This window comes from Ovis aries, chromosome 21, assembly GCF_016772045.2.
Source record: "Ovis aries strain OAR_USU_Benz2616 breed Rambouillet chromosome 21, ARS-UI_Ramb_v3.0, whole genome shotgun sequence".
NCBI lineage: Eukaryota > Metazoa > Chordata > Mammalia > Artiodactyla > Bovidae > Ovis > Ovis aries.
The window spans coordinates 43,377,251-43,395,720 of record NC_056074.1 but is presented as its reverse complement, the minus strand read 5'-3'; the positions used below and the strand labels follow the sequence as shown (position 1 = coordinate 43,395,720).

Genomic DNA, 18,470 nt, shown 5'->3' with positions numbered 1-18,470 from the left:
TGCAGGGCCAGTGGCCTTGGGGTGCACCGACTCGCCCTGTCTTCTCTCAGCACCAGCCATCCAGGCAACCTGCTCAGGGCATGCTTCCTCCTGGTGGCCATAGCTCCATCCCTGACCACCAGCGCTCAGGTGGCCAACCCCTGTCCTTGCCTCCCTCCAGCCTGTAGCGCTGGATTCTTCCTCACTGGTACTGGCCGTTCCAGTGTGTACTGCCCTTACTGGCCCTCATTCCCAGGTGGGTCCCCGGGGGTCCCAGCCGAGCACAGGTTCTGGAAAGCCCCTGAAAGGCAAAGCGCCGGGAGTGTCTTCTCTGAGCTGAGGGTGCTGGGTGAGGGCTGCGGCGGAGAGGGGCACCCATGGAGACCAGACAGACAGGGACAAAGTGCAAGAGGCCAAACTTGGGCGGAAAGACAAGAGCGGAGGAGACGTCAGGGTCGGGACTCCCAGGTCCGGGGGCCGGGCGAAGCCAGGGGCGGGGGCCGGGGACCCTCCCGGTGGCCGCGGCGGCGCTGGGCCCCGGCCGCCTTCCCTCCCCCAGCCCTGATTGGCAGGCGGCCTGCGACCAGCCGCCGCGAGCGCCACAGCGCCCCGGGCGCCCAGGCGAACGCGAACGGCCCCCTGCGGGAGTAGAAGGGGCGGGGGGGGGGGGATTGGCTATCGGCTATATATATAGCGGCTCGGCGGCTGCGGGCCCAGCGCGCAGGGAGGCGCGCACCGCTCCGCAGGGTCCCAGCCTGGGCCGTGCGCCCTGCCACCGCTGCCTGCCTCTCCATGCAGCCCAGGTAGCTCCCGGCGTCCGGGGGCCCCGTCGCTCGCCTCCCGCTTTCCCCGCCCCGGCCGGGCACTACCTGCCCGGCCCAGGCAGTGCGCTCCCGCAAGCCCCCCACCCACAGACGAGCTCGCCCGCCGGCTTCCCGGGCGCACTGACCCACCCGCGGACGCACGGCCCGAGGGCGGGGATGGCGGGGCCCGGGGCGGCCGCGGCGGCGCTGCTCCCGGCGGTGCTGCTGGCCGTGCTGGCGCCCTGGGCTGGCCGAGGGGGCGCCGCCGCGCCCACCTCCCCCAACGGCACTCTGGAGGCCGAGCTGGAGCGCCGCTGGGAGAGCCTGGTGGCGCGGTCGCTGGCGCGCCTGCCGGTGGCCGCGCAGCCCAAGGAGGCTGCCGTCCAGAGCGGCGCCGGCGACTACTTGCTGGGCATCAAGCGCCTGCGGAGGCTGTACTGCAACGTGGGCATCGGCTTCCACCTCCAGGTTCTCCCCGACGGCCGCATCGGCGGCGTGCACGCGGACGCGAGTGACAGTGAGTGGGGCGGGCCGGACGGGGAGGGTCGGGCCCCAGGGCAGCGGCCGCCCCTTCCAGCTCGCACAGGGAGGTCTCGCCGGCACCTGCTCTTGGGCTATGGGAACCGGAGCGGACTTGGGGTCCGGTCCCCTCCGGCGTAGAGACGCCGGGGACGCCAACACTCTTGGCTTTGCGCAACCCGGCGGCGGAGCCCGCCTCCCGCCTTCAGAAGTCCGGAATCTGGGCGCCGGATTCCAGCGCCTTCGCTCGTGGGCACCAGGAGCGCGGCGCAGCCACCGGCAACTCGCGGGGGGCCGGCCCGAGCGCCCACGTCGGGGCCGGACTCGGGGGCTCCAGGAGGCCACCTCGCTCCTGCAGTCCCGGACTGGGCGCGGCCGGCGCGGGGCCGGGACAGGGGCCGAGTCCGCGGGGCTGCGGGGGCCCTTGGGGAGCGGCCTGCACCACGGAGGGAGCAGGGCCATTTAGATCTCCACCCCCAGAAGTGGGGGTCCCGGAGGGGCGCAGGCGGAGGAGGGGGCCAGGTGGGAAGCTCGGGCTGAGGGTCCGGTGCCCGGGAATAACCCGCGCCCTGCCCCCAGGCCTGCTGGAGCTGTCGCCGGTGGAGCGCGGGGTGGTGAGCATTTTCGGGGTGGCCAGCCGGTTCTTCGTGGCCATGAGCAGCCGGGGCAGGCTCTACGGCTCGGTGAGTACCGTGGGCCCCGCCGAGCCGGGCAGCATCGTGACGCTTCCAGGCCACCCGACGCCAGGATCGTGGAGCTGCGGTGGGGGTCGCGGGACTGAAAGTAACCCCCGCCTCCTGAGGCAGTGCCGCTTACCCTTGTTGTTCAGTCATCCAGTCCTATTGGATTTCTTTGGCGATCCCATAGACCCTCGCCTGCCAGGCTCCCCTGTCCGTGGGATTTCCCAGACCAGAATCCTGGAGTGAATAGGTTGCCAGTTTCCTTCTCCAAAGGATCTTCCTGAACCTGGGGGTCCAACCTGCATCTCCTGCATTGATAGGAGGATTCTTTACCACTGAGCCACCTGGGACACCCACCAGCCCAAAGGAGAGGCCCAGCCCCAAGACAGGGACAGTGCTCCCGCCATCCTTGAGCGGTCATTTGCCAGTGGGTCAAGGGTGCCCTTGGGAGCCGTTGCCTGGAGCCCCTGGGGCAGGTCCCAGTGGGCAGGACGGCAGTCTTTAGGCAGACCCAGTGAGGATGCACTGTTCTGGCTTCCAGGTGCCGGGCAGGTGCTAGGGACTGGCGGGGTCCCTCTCCTCACCCTGTGAAAGTCTGGATACCCTGACTTCTCAGGAGGGACCCCCCAGCCAAGGAGGGGCTGGGAGAGAGAGGAGTCCCTGACCACTGCCCCAGAGGTCCCTTGGCCCGCGATGGCCCCCTGACCCGGCTCCTCCTTCCCTCCCAGCCTTTCTTCACCGACGAGTGCAAGTTCAAAGAGATCCTTCTCCCCAACAACTACAACGCCTACGAGTGCTACCGGTACCCCGGCATGTTCATCGCCCTGAGTAAGAACGGGAAGACCAAGAAGGGGAACCGGGTGTCCCCCACCATGAAGGTCACCCACTTCCTACCCAGGCTGTGATCCTTAGCGCCCCCCGGGAGGGGAGTACCTAGGGTCCCCTTGGTGCACTTTCTTCAAATGGACAGTTGAATGCAAGAGAAGGTGTAAGATATTTAAATTAATTATTTAAATGTGTATATATTGCCACCAAATTATTTATGGTTCTGTGGATGTGTTTTGTATTTTTCTGAAAGAACAAAAGCAACTCCCCCCTCCCTGCCCCGAACCAAAGCCTGACTTTTGCTGGTAAAACAGTAGAGACCCTTCCACTGGGTTTATTCCACTTGTTGGAAAGTTGTCACAAGTGGCTGCTGCTGCTCCATGTTTTAAAACCGATGATGTCAGCGTCCGACATCAACCCCCGCTTTTGCACTGTCCCCTTTGGTTTGGGAGTGAGCATCCTTGTGCCTGGAAAGGTTTCCGGGGGCTTTGGAAGCCAGTGAAGGAAGCTCCCAGGCTTGGCTTCCTTCCTCGCATCCTGCAGTGCCCCACTCCCTTTCTCCCTGAAGATATTCCTTGGGACGTATCGGTTTACTTCGGGTGCAGAAAGCGCACTGGCGAGGCCACCGCTGCCGCTCCGTTTTTAGATCTGCCGTGTATGACCTTTGAACTTTGCTGCAGTCAATCTTCCTCAGTGTACCAGATGGGGGAGACCCGTGGGCAACTTTATAAACTCCTGTTTTCCTGTTTTGGACCGGCCACAGCCACTGTTTCTCTGTGGCCGTTGGGAAAGGGCAAATACAAAGTGATTTTGTAAAATCCGATGGAGAGGAATTGATATTACATTGGGAGGCTGGGAATGGACAAGATTGGATTTATAACCACCGCCAAAACCCGAGGGGTGAGAGACAGTTTGTGGTAGTGGAGACTTCTGATAAGTAATAGCATATATATATATATATATGCGCCTTCTTTTTAAAAACACACTTCCCTGTGTTTGGGAAGCTTTGGGCTGGAACTAGCTGTTCATTTAGGTGAAATGTCCTTGTAATTGTCCAAAAACACTTAAGGCAGTTTGCATGCAAGAAGGTGCTGCTTCTGTCAGTTGCATTCCTGATTAAGTGGATTTCACATCTACCTCAAAAGCCCTTCAACTGCTCATCTGGCAAAATCTGCAGAAAGCTCAGACCTAGTGTAGAGTTTTGCCATCCCAAGTGGCTTTTTTTTTTTTTCCATATGTAGCCAAAAAGGATTGCAGATAGCGCTGGTGCGCCCCATTCGAACCTTGTCACGTTTGAGCTATCTTTACCCCACGATTTACTTTTAGTAAGGATAATCATCGTGAAAATATTTGCAGACAGCTGTTAGAGTACACTATATGGCCACCAAGTAACCTTATATTTTTCTTTATATATTTTACAAATGTAACCCCTGTCCTGGAAGCAAAGATGGAAGAGGCAAGGGTCGGTGAGGTTTAAAAAAAGTTCCGAGGTGATGGCAAACATTTAATTTTAATGAATGACTTTTTCGAGTTTATACAAAATGACCTTAGCTTGCTACCAGAAATGCTCCGAATGTTTCCTCAAGACTTTAATACTCTCCTAAGATGTTTCTGAACTGTCTCCCGAATTAACTTTATGGGAGTCTACAGACAGCAAGACTGGAAAATTGGATTGGCGTTTTTGTCTTTCACATTCCTTTTTAAAACTCTTTGTTCAAATGCAAATCATCTACTTAAAATACTGTTCTTAAACTGAAGCCTAGAAGAAAGAAGCCACTTAAGACGGGACGCTACATCTCACACTCCTGTTCAGACCTGGCAGTAAAAATTTTTAAAAAAATTCTAAACCACGCCCTAGACTCCAGGAGTATCAAGCGATGCTCAGAGATCTGGGTGCCGATTGCAGGGGGAGGGGGGACGCTTTGGTGGGGGGAGCAGGGGCTGGAATTGATGGCTGTTCTGTATTTACTGTATTCACATAGTAACAAACCAGATTGTTTCAGATGCCTTACATATTGCGCGACGCCTCGTCTCAGAGCCCGAGCAGATCGTCAGGAACTCAGATGTCTTAAGGGGAGAACTCAGCCATCCTTGACCATGTGTATATAGTCAGTGAATCAGATGTGAAGTGTTTAGAGGTGTCGTTGAATCTTTGAAATATTGTCAAGTGTTTCTGTTGCTGTGATGGGGATTTGCGGTTTCTGCACCTACTGCTGTTTTCAGAATCTGTCTGTAGTTTTATACAGGTGCTGACCCATACTGTGATGTATGTGCTGTGCACATCGAAATTCAGAATAAATGGAAAACGTTCACGTATAAAGAGTCCCATTGGCCTTGATGAATGTAACTGGGGAAGGTATTGCAAATGATTAAAACCTGCCTTGAAATGCCAATATGGGACTCCCCACTCCCTGTCTCCCAGTGTCTATTTGAGGCCCTGCGCCTTGCCTCGCTGGGCCTGGGGCTAGGGGCGGGGGAGACGAATTCTAGCCAGCTGTGTCCACACAAATGTGCCCTTGGAGACAGGAGCCTGGGGTGGGTGGGGGGGTGGGGGTGGGCGGGTGGTGAATGTCAGGGTTTTTCGGTGACTCTGACTTTTGCAACTGATTCTCCAGATGGGGCCAATCCACACTGTGCCCACCCGGGGACTAACCAGAGCCATGCCCACCGCCTTGGCCTGGTCCAAGCTAACTGCTCTGTGTGCTTTCCTGCGGGTGGAGAACGTAGCTCCCAGAACTGGTCATAAGCAGATTTTTCAACCTCTCACCAAGGGGTCTTGAAATCAACATAATGAACCCCAGCTAGCCTTAAAAGGAACTGGAGGGACTTTCCTGGTGGCCCAGTGGTTAAAACTACGAGCTCCCAGTGCTGAGGGCCAGGTTCGATCCCTGGTAGGGGAACGAGATCCCACATGCTGCACCTAAGGGTTCCCGTGCGCGTGCATGCCCCGTCACAAAGTCATGTCCGACTCTTTGTGACCTGTAGCCTGCCTGGTTCCTCTGTCCATGGCATTTCCCAGGCAAGAACACTGGAGTGGGGTTGCTGTTTCCTTTTCCAGGGGATCCTCCCAACCCAGGGATCGAATCTGCATCTCCTGCTTGGCAGGCAGGGTCTTTACCACTGAGCCACCTGGGAGATCCCAAGAGTTCGCATGCCGCAACTAAAGACCCTGCATGCTGCGACTAAGACTCTCACAACCAAACAAATCAATTAATGTTAACGAAAGTAACTAGAGTAAAATCGTACAGACTAGAACCATCCAGAGTGCACCAGTCACCGTAAAGGAACAGATTGTTTCGTGAGCTCTGTGTCAACTATATGTATATCCAACTGGTCTCTACTGGGATGTGGTATAGGACGTCTCAGTCGTGTCAACAGCAATTAAAAAAAAAAAAAAAAGTACTGACCTAATGGTCCAAGAATCTGGGTTCCCCTCCCCCCATAAAATATATCCAATTGGTTGGCAAAAAGACCCACAAAAAGCCATTAGGGCTGTTCTTGATCAGTCCCTAAGTTATGTCCACTCTTTTCCACCCAGTGAACTACAGGCTTCCCTGTTCTTCACTGTCTCCTGGAGTTTGCTCAGATTCACTTCCATTGAGTCGGTGATGCCATCCAACCATCTTGTCCTCTGTCACCTCCTCCTCCTCCTGCCTTCAATCTTTCTTAGCATCAGGGTCTTTTCCAATGAGCTGGCTCTTCTCATCAGGTGGCCAAAGCATTGAAGCTTCAGCTTCAGCATCAGTCCTTCTTCCAATTCAGGACTGATTTCCTTTAGGATTGACTGGTTTGATCTCCTTGATGTTCGCGGGACTCTCAAGAATCCTCTCCAGCAACACAGTTCGAAAGCGTCGGTTCTTCAGCCCTCAGCCTTCTTTATGGTCTAACTGTCACATCTGTACATGACTCCTGGAAAAACAAGCTGTGGGGTTCCTTAATGGTACCTATGTTGCTAAGACATCACATTATTATTTTTGATGCCCGAGATCTAGGGAGGACAAAAATACATGGACAAGGTTATGGGTTAAATTGTGTGCCCTGCAAGAAGAAACACTGGAGTCTTAACCGCCATACATAGAAGGCACTTTGTTTGGAAACAGAGTGTTCGCAGAAGGAATTGAGTGACAGTGAGGTCCTTAGTATGAGCTGTAATCGTCCATACGACTGGCATGCTTACGAAAGGAAGGTCATGGAGAGACAGCCGTGGATGGAGGGGGGCTAAGGCGAGGCATCTGCAAGCAAGGAAGTGCCAAGGCACCGAGACCCCCAGCGGGCGTACAGAGGCCTGGCCCAGGCTCCGTCAGCCTCAGAAGGGGCTCAGCTGCCTGCACCTCGATCTCGGGCTTCCGGCCTCCAGGACTGAAGGACAACACATTCTTGTTACGTGACACCACCCGGGTCTGTGGTCCTTGGTTGCTGCAGCCCTAGGGGAACTAAGAGGCGTAATTCTCCTCCTTGGGATGTGGGTGGGGGAGGAGTGAATCCCTGACCCGTACCCAGCCTTGGCCTTTTCTCCAGCGGTCTTCCAGGTCCAGGTCTGTCCCAGCCAAACACGGAAAGCTTCATCCAGCTTCTGGGTGAGAACCTGCGCACGGTTGGCAGAATCTTGCAGTTGAACTGAGCTCCCGTTTGGCCTTCCGGCCTCTGACCTAGGCTGATATCGGCTATGTTGGCCCTCTCCAAAGAGGGGGCTGAAAAGTCATTTATTCACTTCTGTTAACTTATCCGTTGCGTGCCTACTGTGTGCCAGGCACAGTCCTAAGAGCTCGGGATACTCGAATGAGGAAAACAGAGATCCCTGCCTGGGTGGGGCCCTCATCCTGGAGCCGGGGAGGAGGTAAGGCAGAGAGGCTGGGTCCCGGGGCCCCGTCTCAATGGTCGGCTGGGGGCACCAGGGGAAGGACGTGGCTGGCGGGCTGAGAATAGATGGCCACGAAGCGGACAGGGGTGGGGGGACTTCTAGGGCATCTCCTCCTCCATTCTTTTCATCCTTGGTGACCAAACAGCCCAGGCGGAGGGTGGGTGAGCCTCAGGGCCTCCATCTGTGTGACCTTGGACAAGCCAGGTGACTTCCCTGTGCCTCAGGGGCCCGGTGTCAGGATTGCGGACACAGAGCTTGTGAAGTGCTGGGTACAACAGACAGTCACGCTTCCCTATCGTCATTGTTATTCTCCTAAGAGACTTAATTACAGTCTTAAGGTCTCAATCCTTTTTATCTTCGAGCTGATGGGATGATTTTTCTGGCTAGGTGTTAGGAGTCGCTGTCAGGCAGAACAAAGGCCCTCATCTGGGCGTGGTGGGGTCTTCTCGGAGGAGGGCTGGCTCGCCAGGTTCCTGCAGGGAACTCGGGAAACCCACCTCCCACCCAGAACCCTGCACTGATGCACTCCTTTCTGTTCCAGAATGTGACCTGGCAAGGGGGTCCTGGGCACTCAGGGTCGTTCTTCAATGAGAATGAATTTTAATTGTTCTTGACTTAGCATTTGAAACCTAAATGTTTCTTTAGAAAAAAATAATAAGTGGAGGAATTCCCTGGTAGCCAGTGGCAGACCCTCACAGGCATAGACAGGCGAGGTGGTTCCTCCTTTCCGGGAAAATCAAGGAGCAGGGGGACTCAGGAGCCATCAGCAGCTTTGGGGATAAAGGCATCATCCTGGGAAGGGGTCTGGGTGGGGACCACGAGCATTTACCACACTGGCAGCTCTTTGTAACTCTTCCACAGTTATCAACTGATTAATGAACTATGTCATTATTTGCTTGCCCTCCCCCAAGTCAAGGCCACACTCTGCCCTGTAGGAGAGGAGACCAGGAGCCAGTTTCCTGCTGGACAGGAGACCAGGATTCATATATCGCATGACATCCCTTGTACTCGGAATCTAAAAAGAAATGATGCAAACGAATTTATTTTTGAAACAGAAACAGCCTCCCAGACTTAGATAACGAACTGATGGTCTCCAGGGAGGAAGGATGTGGGGAAGGGATGGTTAGGGAGTCTGGGATGGACATGTACACACTCCTCTTTCTTTTTAATTGTGGAAAACAAAACTTAAATCTAGATTCATACATAAGTTAGTATACAGTACTTGTTTTTCTCTTTCGGACTTCATGTAGGGCAAGAACGGAGAGCAGACCTGTGGATATGGCAAGGGAAGGAGAGGTTAGGGTGAGTTATAATAATAATAATAAATCGGTCAGTCGTGTCCAACTCTTTGCAACCCCGTGGACTGTAGCCCACCAGGCTCTTCCATCCATGGGATTCTCCAGGCAAGAATTCTGGAGTGGATTGCCAGGGTGAGTTAAAAGAGGTGCGTTGATGTATATGCGCCACCACAGGTGGGCCAGGCAGCCTCTGGGAACCCGCTGCGCAGCCACAGGGGGCTCGGCTGGGCGCTCTGAGATGACCGAAGGGGTGGGAGGGAGCTTCAGGAGGGAGGGCGTATATGTAGACCTGTATTTACTTTGTTGTACAGCAGAAATCAACACAGTGCTGGAAAGCAGTTATCCTCCAATTAAGAATAAATTAGAAAAAATAAAGACTCCGGGCTGCATTAGCAAAAAACAAAACAAAAAAAGCCCCAAACTCCCCCTAAGACATAAATCTGTCACCTTAGCCATTTAAAGTGTAGCCGCTTGGATGGCAGTCCGTTCAGTTTAGTTGCTCAGCCATGTCTGACTCTTTGTGACCCCATGGACTGCAGTACACCAGGTTCCCTGTCCATCACCAACTCCTGGAGCTTGCTCAAACTCATGTCCATTGAGTCGGTGATGCCATCCAACCATCTCATCCCCCGTTATCCCCTTCTCCTCCTGCCTTCAATCTTTTCCAGCATCAGGGCCTTTTCCAATAAGTCAGTTCTTCACATAAGGTAGCCAAAGTATTGGAGTTTCAGCTTCAGCATCAGTCCTTCTGATGTCCTTCTGATTTTCTTTAGGACTGACTGGTTGGATCTCCTTGCAGCCTAAGAGACTCTCAAGAGTCTTCTCCAACACCACAGTTCAAAAGCATCAGTTCTTCAGCACTCAGCTTTCTTTATAATCCAACTCTCACATACATACATAACTACTAGAAAAAACATAGCTTTGAGTAGACAGACCTTTGCTGGCGAAGTAATGTCTCTGCTTTTGAATATGCTGTCTAGGTTGGTCATAACTTTTCTTCCAAGGAGCAAGTGTCTTTCAATTTCATGGCTGCAGTCACCATCTGCAGTGATTTTGGAGCCCAGGAAAATAAAGTTTCTCACTGTTTCCATCGTTTAGCCGTCTATTTGCCATAAAGTGATGGGACTGGATGCCATGACCTTTAGTTTTCTGAATGTTGAGTTTTAAGTCAACTTAAATGCCATTCAGGTATTGAATGGCATCAAATACCTTCATCATATTGTGCAACCACGGCACCCACCCGTCCCCTATAACTCTCTCATCCTGACCAGCTGAGACTCTGTCCCCTTATGCGTGTTAGCTGTTCAGTCATGTCCGACTCTTTGCGACCCCATGGGCTGTAGCCCACCAGGCTTTTCCATCCATGTGATTTTCCAGGCAAGAATACGAGAGTGGGTTGCCATTCCCTCCTCCCTTCCTGACCCAGGGGTTGAGCGGAGTCTCCTGCGTTGCAGGCAAACTCTTTACCCTCTGAGCTGCCGGGGACGCCAGACTCTGTCCCCGTTACATAGTAACCCCCCTTCCCCCTCCCCTAGCCCAGCACTCTCTTATCTGTCTCTGTGGACTTAACTCCTCTTGTTTGTTGGGTCCTAGGTCGTGTCTGACTCTTTGCAACCCCATGGATTGTAGTCCACCAGACTCCTCTGCCCATGGGATTTCCTAGACAAGAACACTGTGGGGGACTGCCATGACCTCCTATAAGCAGAGTCACAAAGTCTTTGGCCCTTAGTTTCCGGCTTATTTCATGGAGCATCGTGTCCTCGGGGTTCGCGCCTGTTGCAGCCTGGGTCAGAGGCCCCTTGCTTCAGAAGGCTGAATGACACTCCCCTTCTGCTTGTCCACGCCCGCATCCCTGGCCCCTTGGGTTGCTTCCACTCTTTGGCTGTTGTGAATAAAGCTGCTATGATATCTCTTCAAGACCCTGCTCTTACTTCCTTTCACTTGAGAACATGCCCAGAAGTAGAATTGCTAGATCCTGTGGTAGCTTCAAGTTTTTGAAGAAGCTTCATACTGTTTTCCGTAGGGGCTGCCCCATTTTACGTTCTTACCAGCAGTATACAAGGGTTCCACTTTCTCCACATCCCTGTCAACATTTGATTTTTGTGCTTTTTTTTTCCTTTGATAGTAGCTGTCTATTGGGTGCTAGGTGGCGCCTCATTGTCGTTTTGATTCGCACTCCCCTGCTGGGTAATGATGCTGAGCATCTTTTCAAGTCCTCACTGGCCATTTGTGTGTCTTTTTTGGGGAAATGTCTATCAAGTCCCTTGCTCACTTTTTCCATCATGCTGTTTGCCGTTTAGTTTATGAGTTCTGTATATATTCTGGCTATTAATATCTTTTCAGATACAGGATTTGCAAATATCTTCTCTTATTCTGTGGATTGCCTTTCTATTCTGCTGACAGTGTCTTTTGCTGCACAAAAATTTAAAATTTTCTCAAAGTCCAATTTGTCTATTTTTTTTAATTGAATGAAAGATTCTTTACATTCTATAGTGCTTTCCAATTTTCAAGAGTTTCACATCAATGATTTTATATAATCCCATAATAACCCCCCCTTTTTTTTTCTTTTGTTGGCTATGCCTTTGGTGTTATAACCAAGTCATTGCCAAATCCAATGTCCTGAAGATTTTGCTCTATGTTTTCTACCGAGAGTTTTATAGTTTTAGGTGTTACACTTAAGTCTTTGATCCATTTTGAGTTCCTTTTTGTATATGGTGTTAGATAAAGGGGACTTTATTTTTTGGGGGGGGGAGGGACTTATTTATTTATGTAACATAGCAGATAGCTCACTTATTTCCAAGTCTTTCTTTCCTCCCAATCTCTTGTATCTGTAATTTAAGAAAATATTTATTTGGCTGCATTGGATCATAGTCGCAGCCCGCAGGATCTTCCGTTTTGGAACCAGAATTCCAGCTGCAGCACATGGGTTCCAGAGCAGGCGCAGGCTCAGTAGTTGAGGCAAACGAGCTTAGACACTCCACAGCACATGGGATCTTACTTTTCCGACCAGGGATTGAACCTATGCCCCCCACATTGCACGGTGGCTTCTTAACCCCTGGGTCACCAGGGAAGTCCCACTCTCTTGCATTTTAAAGTGAACTGGGCTGATGGGGACAGGATGGAGGGTGTCCACTGGGCTGAGGTGGGGACAGGGCATGGCTGCTGTCTCAGGTCTTGACCTCCTCGTGGGTCACACCTTGATGCGCCTGGGCAGGGGGGCTTCCTTTCCTGGAGGTCACATCCAAAGTAATGGGGCATATCTCCCCTCCTGAGCCAACTTTTCCTCCAGCCTGCCCAGCCTTGCCAGGAGGCCTGTGGCATAAACATCTAGAGACACAGGGTCTTTGGCTGTGATGCCCTTAGACCCCGGGCCCCACAAGTGAGAGGGTCTCACACTCGAGACTGCCTTCCGTACTTCCGGTGCTGGGGGCTGGCTGGGGCCAGCAGTGCCATCCTTATGGGGTGCAGAAAACCCAGACTGAGACCCGTGTCAATCTCAATCCCCGTTGCTTCCCTTAGGGGGTGTGCAGTGACCTCTACCTCCCCTACACACACACACACACACACACACACACACACACACACCCCACATGGGGTTGCCCAGATGAACCAAAGAGCCTCAGGACTTGCCCCCATGGGATTATCTTGGGGCCCAGTGATCAGGTCACCCCTCAGGACCCCGAGCCCCAGTGCCCACACCTTTCCCTCTGGTCTGGCCCCAGGGTTTCCATCTCTAGAGCGTTCCCATGTTGGTCCTGAAACATCCCCTCTGGGTTGTCAGTCTTGGACTCCCCAGACCCAGGGCTTCTAGAAGGAGAGCCTGGGTTTGGGAGGTGGGAAGGACTCCTGGTGCTGCCCCACACCTGCTGTGAGTTTTGAGCAGAGAGATTGAACTCCCTGAATCATGTTCCTTCAACACCAGGGTGGAAATTATGATCATAAGCACCCCTTTCTCACGGGTTGGAGGAGGCGTAAGAGAGCCGAGGCAGCACTACCAGAGCCTTAGACACTCAGGCTCCAGGCTGCTGCTGCACACCTCTGGGGGATGCCACCCGCTTGATTGTGACCATGCGGTCTTAACTTACATTTACCTGACATTTGTTTCCATCAATCCCTTTGTTACTTAAATAATTGTATTCTAAAACTTCACAACTCCAGGGCTTCCCTGGTGGCGCAGTGGATAAGAATCTGCCTGCCAGTGGAGGGAACACGGGTCCGATTCCTGGTCCGGGAAGATTCCACATGCCTGAGCAACTAAGTCCACGTGCCACAGCGATTGAAGCCCCAGGCGGCCACTGCGGCAGCCCGGGAGCCTAGAGCCTGCGCTCCGCAACAAGAGGAGCCGCCGCAGTGAGAAGCCCGCAGCGCAGCTAGAGAGCAGCCCCTCTCTCCACAGCTAGAGAAAGCCTGCGTGCAGCAACAAGGTCCAGCACAGCCCAAAATAAACAAATACAAGTAGAGCAGCGTGTACATGTCAAAAACAAATGAATAAATAAAACTTAAAAAAAAAAAACAAAACTTTACAACTCCAGCCGAAATGGAGACACATTGTCGCTTGCCATACCCAGACGGTAACCCAGGAAAACAGACATAAAATGATGCTGAGAAGTTTTTCTAAGCTCGGAGCCAGGGCATGGCCTCTCCCCCCGCCCCCCCACCCCAAAGGGAGATTTGCAAGTGTTAGAGGTGTGTTAAGGGCTTACTATCACCAAACAGAAACTTTCTCCTCTTAATGAAAATGGCTGAAAGGCAGTATCTTTCTCCCTGTGGGATTCCATGTGATTTAATGCCTCCCTGTCTTACCTAAAACCCCCTCCTCTGATGGAGGCAAGCGTGACACCCTGCGCTTGGATAAAACCCCGTTAATACACGGATGGGGCCAAAACGGCGGCGACTCTGGGCAGACCCGGAGCCAAACCCCAGAGTCCCCTCTCCACAAGGACCTGTCAGCCCTATCCCTCTCTCTGCAGAAGCCCAGACTCTTGGGTAAAATGGTATATGACGGGGGTCCCCAGCCTCTGAGATCTACTGCCTGACGATCTGAGGTGGAGCTGATGTAATCACAGGAGAAATGGAGTGCGCGAGAGACGCCATGCGCTCAGATCACCCTGGAACCATCCTCCGACCCCGTTCGTGGGAAAGCTGTCTTCCACAAAATGGTCCCTGGTGCCAGAAAGATTGGGGATCGCTGCTCGGTGAGCTTCGGTGAAGCCTTGAAAGTGGCCATTCTCCTGCGACTGGGTGAGCTTCTGAGCGCTCCTACCTGTGAAAGTGCCCCCGCGCCTCCCTAGCTGGGTCATGAAAAGCAACTCAGCTTCCGCCCCCCGGACCCCGCGTGCTCGCAGCCCTGAGCCGTGCCACCCACGGCTGCCATGCTAGGGGGGAAGCTCGAGCTGCATGAGGAGGCCGGGTGTCCTTGCTGTCTGGCAACAGGCCTGGCTGTGTCTGGAGTCTAAATCATGCCAGCCCAGGCACCAGACTTGTAAAGAGGCCTCTGGATGATGCTAACTCTTGGGTGCTTTTCCTCGAAGCTGAGGCTCCAGATACCATGTCTTGGGGACGAGCCGTCCTGCTGCGTCCTGTGCAGGTTCCTTATGACAGGCTCAGTTAGCTGAAGAAAATGATGGCTGTCTTATACCATGAAGTTTGGGGGGAGTTGATTATACTCTAGAAGATAAGAGGAGCAGGGCCAGACAGAGGAAGGGAAGACGGACTGACGCCTACAGCCCGCACTCTGCAGCCCACTTGCTGCACAAGATCAATGGACACCCAGGGCAGGCAGGCTGGCTGGCTGGGCATTTTGCTTCCTTGGTGCTGGGAAGGTAGCAGGGACTGGGGGTAGAGAACACAGCTTGCTTGGCCTTCAAGGCTTCTGGGAGAATCCAGGATTTCCCTGTGCTCTGGGGGAACTCCAGGATCAAGGCCCAATGTTTCTTGATGGGTCTCCTGGATGGCACGCAGTCCGTTTTGAGCCCTGGGCCCCAGGAAGGGGCCACTTTACAGGGTCAATTGTTTCTGACCCCAGGAGCTGGCAGAGGGCTGCCACTTGTACCAGGGGCCCAGGAGCTGACTTTCCATGGAGTCAGCAGAGAGAGGATGGTTGGCCCCCTTCTCTTCTGCCCTCCTGGCTCTCCTGCCCTCAGGAAGGTGCCTCTGGGCCATCCACGGCCCGCATCACCCTCCACTGTTCAGCTGAGCAGGTAAGAACTGGGGGAAGACGGAGTCACGAGCAGGCAAGAAAAGGGACGGTGCGCCTCCTTGGCCGCCTGGGTAGGAAGGCCCAGCTGGCGCGTGACGGAGATGCAACTGGAAACTGACCCAAAATAAAAAGGACATCTCTTAAAGGGATGCAAGGAAAGCCCACAGAACAAGTGCTGTTTCAAATGGGTTTTAAGTGTTCAGTAGATGGATTTTGGAAATAAGGAGATTACAAAAAGAAAAAAGGGAGTGATAACTGAATCCGAGATCTGAAGGCTCACCTGGAAGAGACAGCTCACAGCCCTCCCCCTACTCTGCTCTGCCTCCCGCCTTCCAGCATCCATGGCCTCCGTCCTGCCCTGCACCTGGGTCCCTGCACACTGCTCCTCCTGGCCCTTTGGTGACGACATCTCTTTTCTGCCTCCAACTCTCAGCTGCAGCTCAGGGAGGCTCTCAGAACACAGCAGATAAGCTGCCTTCCCAGTTGCTCTCCCCTTGTGTGCAAGCGTCTGAATGACCAGAGTTGCTTCTGTCTGTACATAGCTTGCATTTATGCCCCATTTTGGTGGTGAGCTCCTGGGTCAGGCCTTGCCTTCCTGGGTTAAGTGGGAGGGCAGTGAGCACAGGGGACCTCCGTTGTGTGCTTGTTGAGTGAATAACTGAATTAATATGTGAGATCTGAATGTCTGATCATAATTGGGCTGGAGGTGGTTGAAAAGTGAAAGTCGCTCAGTGGTGTCTGACTATAGAGTCCGTGGAATTCTCTAGGCCAGAATACTGGAGTGGGTAGCTGTTCCCTTCTCCAGAGGATCTTCCCACCCCAGAGATCGAACCCAGGTCTCCCACATTGCAGGCAGAGTCTTTATGAGCTGAGCCACAAGGGAAGCCCAAGAACACTGGAATGAGTGGCCTATCCCTTCTCCAGGGGATCTTCCCGACCCAGGAATCGAACCAGGGTCTCCTGCCTTGCAGGCAGATTCTTCACCAGCTGAGCTTGATTGTGGTGTGCTTGTTGAGTGGATAACTGAATTAATATGTGACATCTGATGAGAGCTGGATTGGAGGTGCTTACACATAGTTAAGAACAGATCTTTGAAACAGAATAAATTTGACTGTTTACTAAGGTAAATAATCACCTAGACTTACGGTTGCCATTTTTGCATAATCTGTTGGTTTATTTACTTAATCTTTTTTTTTTTTAACCTTTTGGCTCTTTTACTTCATCTTTTTCTTTAAATCAACTCAGTTTGTATTGCTGGGTGGAGCTCAAACTGGAATTAAGATTGACGGGAGAAATATCGATAACCTCAGATGTGCAGATGACACCAGCTTAACGGCAGAAAGTGAAGAAGAACTAAAGAGCCTCTTGATGAAAGCGAAAGAGGAGAGCGAAAATGTTGGCTTAAAGCTCAACATTCAGAATACTAAGATCATGGCATCCAGTCCCATCAATTTATGGCAAAGAGATGGGGGGAAAATGGGAACATCAGCACACTTTATTTCCTTGGTCTCTGAAATCACTGCGGATGGTGACTTCAGCCGTGAAATTGAAGGACGCTTGCTCCTTGGAAGAAAAGCTGTGGTAAATGTAGACAGTACGTTAAAAAGCAGAGACATCACTCTGCCAGCTAAGGTCTGCCCAGTCAAAGCTGTGGTGTTTTCAGTCGTCATGCGTGGATGTGAGAGTTGGACCATAAAGAAGACTGAGTAATTGACGCTTTTGAACTGTGGTGCTGGAGAAGACTCTTGAGAGTCCCTTGGACTGCAAGGAGATCCAACCAGTCCATCCTAAAGGAAATCAGTCCTGAATATTCATTGGAAGGACTGATGCTGAAGCTGAAGGTCCAATAATTTGGCCACCTGATGCAAAGAGTCAACCCATTGGAAAAGACCCTGATGTTGGGAAAGATTGAAGGCAGGAGGAGAAGGGGACGACAGAGGATGAGATGGCTGGATGGCATCATTGACTCAAAGGACATGAGTCTGAGCAAACTCTGGGAGATGGTGAAGGACAGGGAAGCCTGGCGTGCTGCAGTCCAAGGCATCAGAAAGAGTCGGACAAGAGTGCTTGAACAACAACAACAACCCCAAGAAAAGTATAATGTTATAAGATAATCATTAAATGAATCTAAGATGAATTTTAGAATTTCCACACCCTGGAAATTAAAAAAGAAGAAAACAACAGAAAAACTCTGGTAGATGGAATAGCCCCAGACTCTTCCTAGTCCTGCAGCCTCTGCCTGGACTGTGCCTTTGCAGTTTCCTCATTAAACGGCGGACTCTGTCTCTGCCTGAACCTGGGCTTGGCCGTGTGATCAATGGGATGGTCGGTCAGCGTGATACCGGTCGAAGCTTGAGCGCTGCCTGGGCTTTGGAGCTTGCTTTCTCTTACTGCCCGTGGGAATCTAGCGCTCTCACCATGAAGAGGCCCACCAGGCTGTCTGCTGGTGGCCCAGTTATGCCTCCCCTCCCCTCCAACAGCTTGCCGGCTGCCAGACACACAGGTGAGCCATCTTCCATCATCATCACGGATCCACCTGCAAGTCGCAGGTTGAGAGGAAGGGTATATGAGTCCCCACCAAGGGCGGAAGCCCAGATCCAGGTGGGGGACCCCAGGCTCCGGGGCCAGGCCACCAGCTGGTCTCTCTCCCCATCGGTCTGGCCCGTGCCCCCCAGGCACACTAACACTTCCTAGGGGAGCCCCCTGACCTCTTCCCGGCTCCTTGACACCAACCCAGGAGGCTGTGGATTTCAAGACAGGAGCAAACAGTGCCTGGAGAAAAACCCAGAACTGGCCAAGCCCCCAGAGTCTTTGAAACCAGCTCGAGGGCCCAGCCTGATTTGTACTTCAGAGCTAATGTGATTAAGGTCGAGTTTGTCGCCAGAAAATGTTAATGAACCCAAACAGCCCCCAGTCACCTTCCCAGGGGTGCTGCCCAGGAGGACCAGAGCCCAGTCCGGCCATCTCCAGAGCTCTGAAGCTTTCCGGAAATGCTTGCTTTGGGGTCTTCTGAAGAGGCAGACCCTGCGGACCCAGCGAGGGGGTGCTGTGGTACCCCACTTCATGGGTAGGCAAGACAGCCTACAGTTACCTGCCAGTCTGGTAGTAGGGGGTCCCTTCAACCCCTAATTTACTTTAACCCTTAAACTTCCTGTAACCCCTTCTCCCCAATGAGGGACTCAATAGACTGTCCAGGCAGAAAAGATAAGAAGGTTCACAGGTATCTGAGCCTCCTGTCCAGTGATTAGGTCAAAGGCAGGCATTTGAGCGTCCCCGGCCCGCTGTAACAAGTGATGACATGCCAGA

The 18,470-nt window shown here is 53.0% G+C and overlaps 1 protein-coding gene across 1 annotated transcript; it reads left to right on the top strand.

The window, feature by feature from the left end:
- Window positions 1-959: 959 nt before the first annotated feature.
- FGF4 (fibroblast growth factor 4) lies at window positions 960-2,961 on the top strand. The gene is made up of 3 exons (XM_027959917.3): window positions 960-1,299; window positions 1,881-1,984; window positions 2,710-2,961. The coding sequence occupies exons 1-3, from the start codon at window positions 960-962 to the stop codon at window positions 2,884-2,886; spliced, it is 621 nt and encodes a 206-aa protein (XP_027815718.1). The 3' UTR covers window positions 2,887-2,961.
- Window positions 2,962-18,470: the final 15,509 nt, after the last annotated feature.

Coding starts and splice junctions, on each gene's coding strand:
- FGF4 (XM_027959917.3), top strand. CDS start 960: ATGGCGGGGCCCGGGGCGGCCGCGGCGGCGCTGCTCCCGGCGGTGCTG. Junction 1,300..1,880: donor GCACGCGGACGCGAGTGACA/GTGAGTGGGGCG, acceptor CCCTGCCCCCAG/GCCTGCTGGAGCTGTCGCCG. Junction 1,985..2,709: donor GGGGCAGGCTCTACGGCTCG/GTGAGTACCGTG, acceptor CTTCCCTCCCAG/CCTTTCTTCACCGACGAGTG.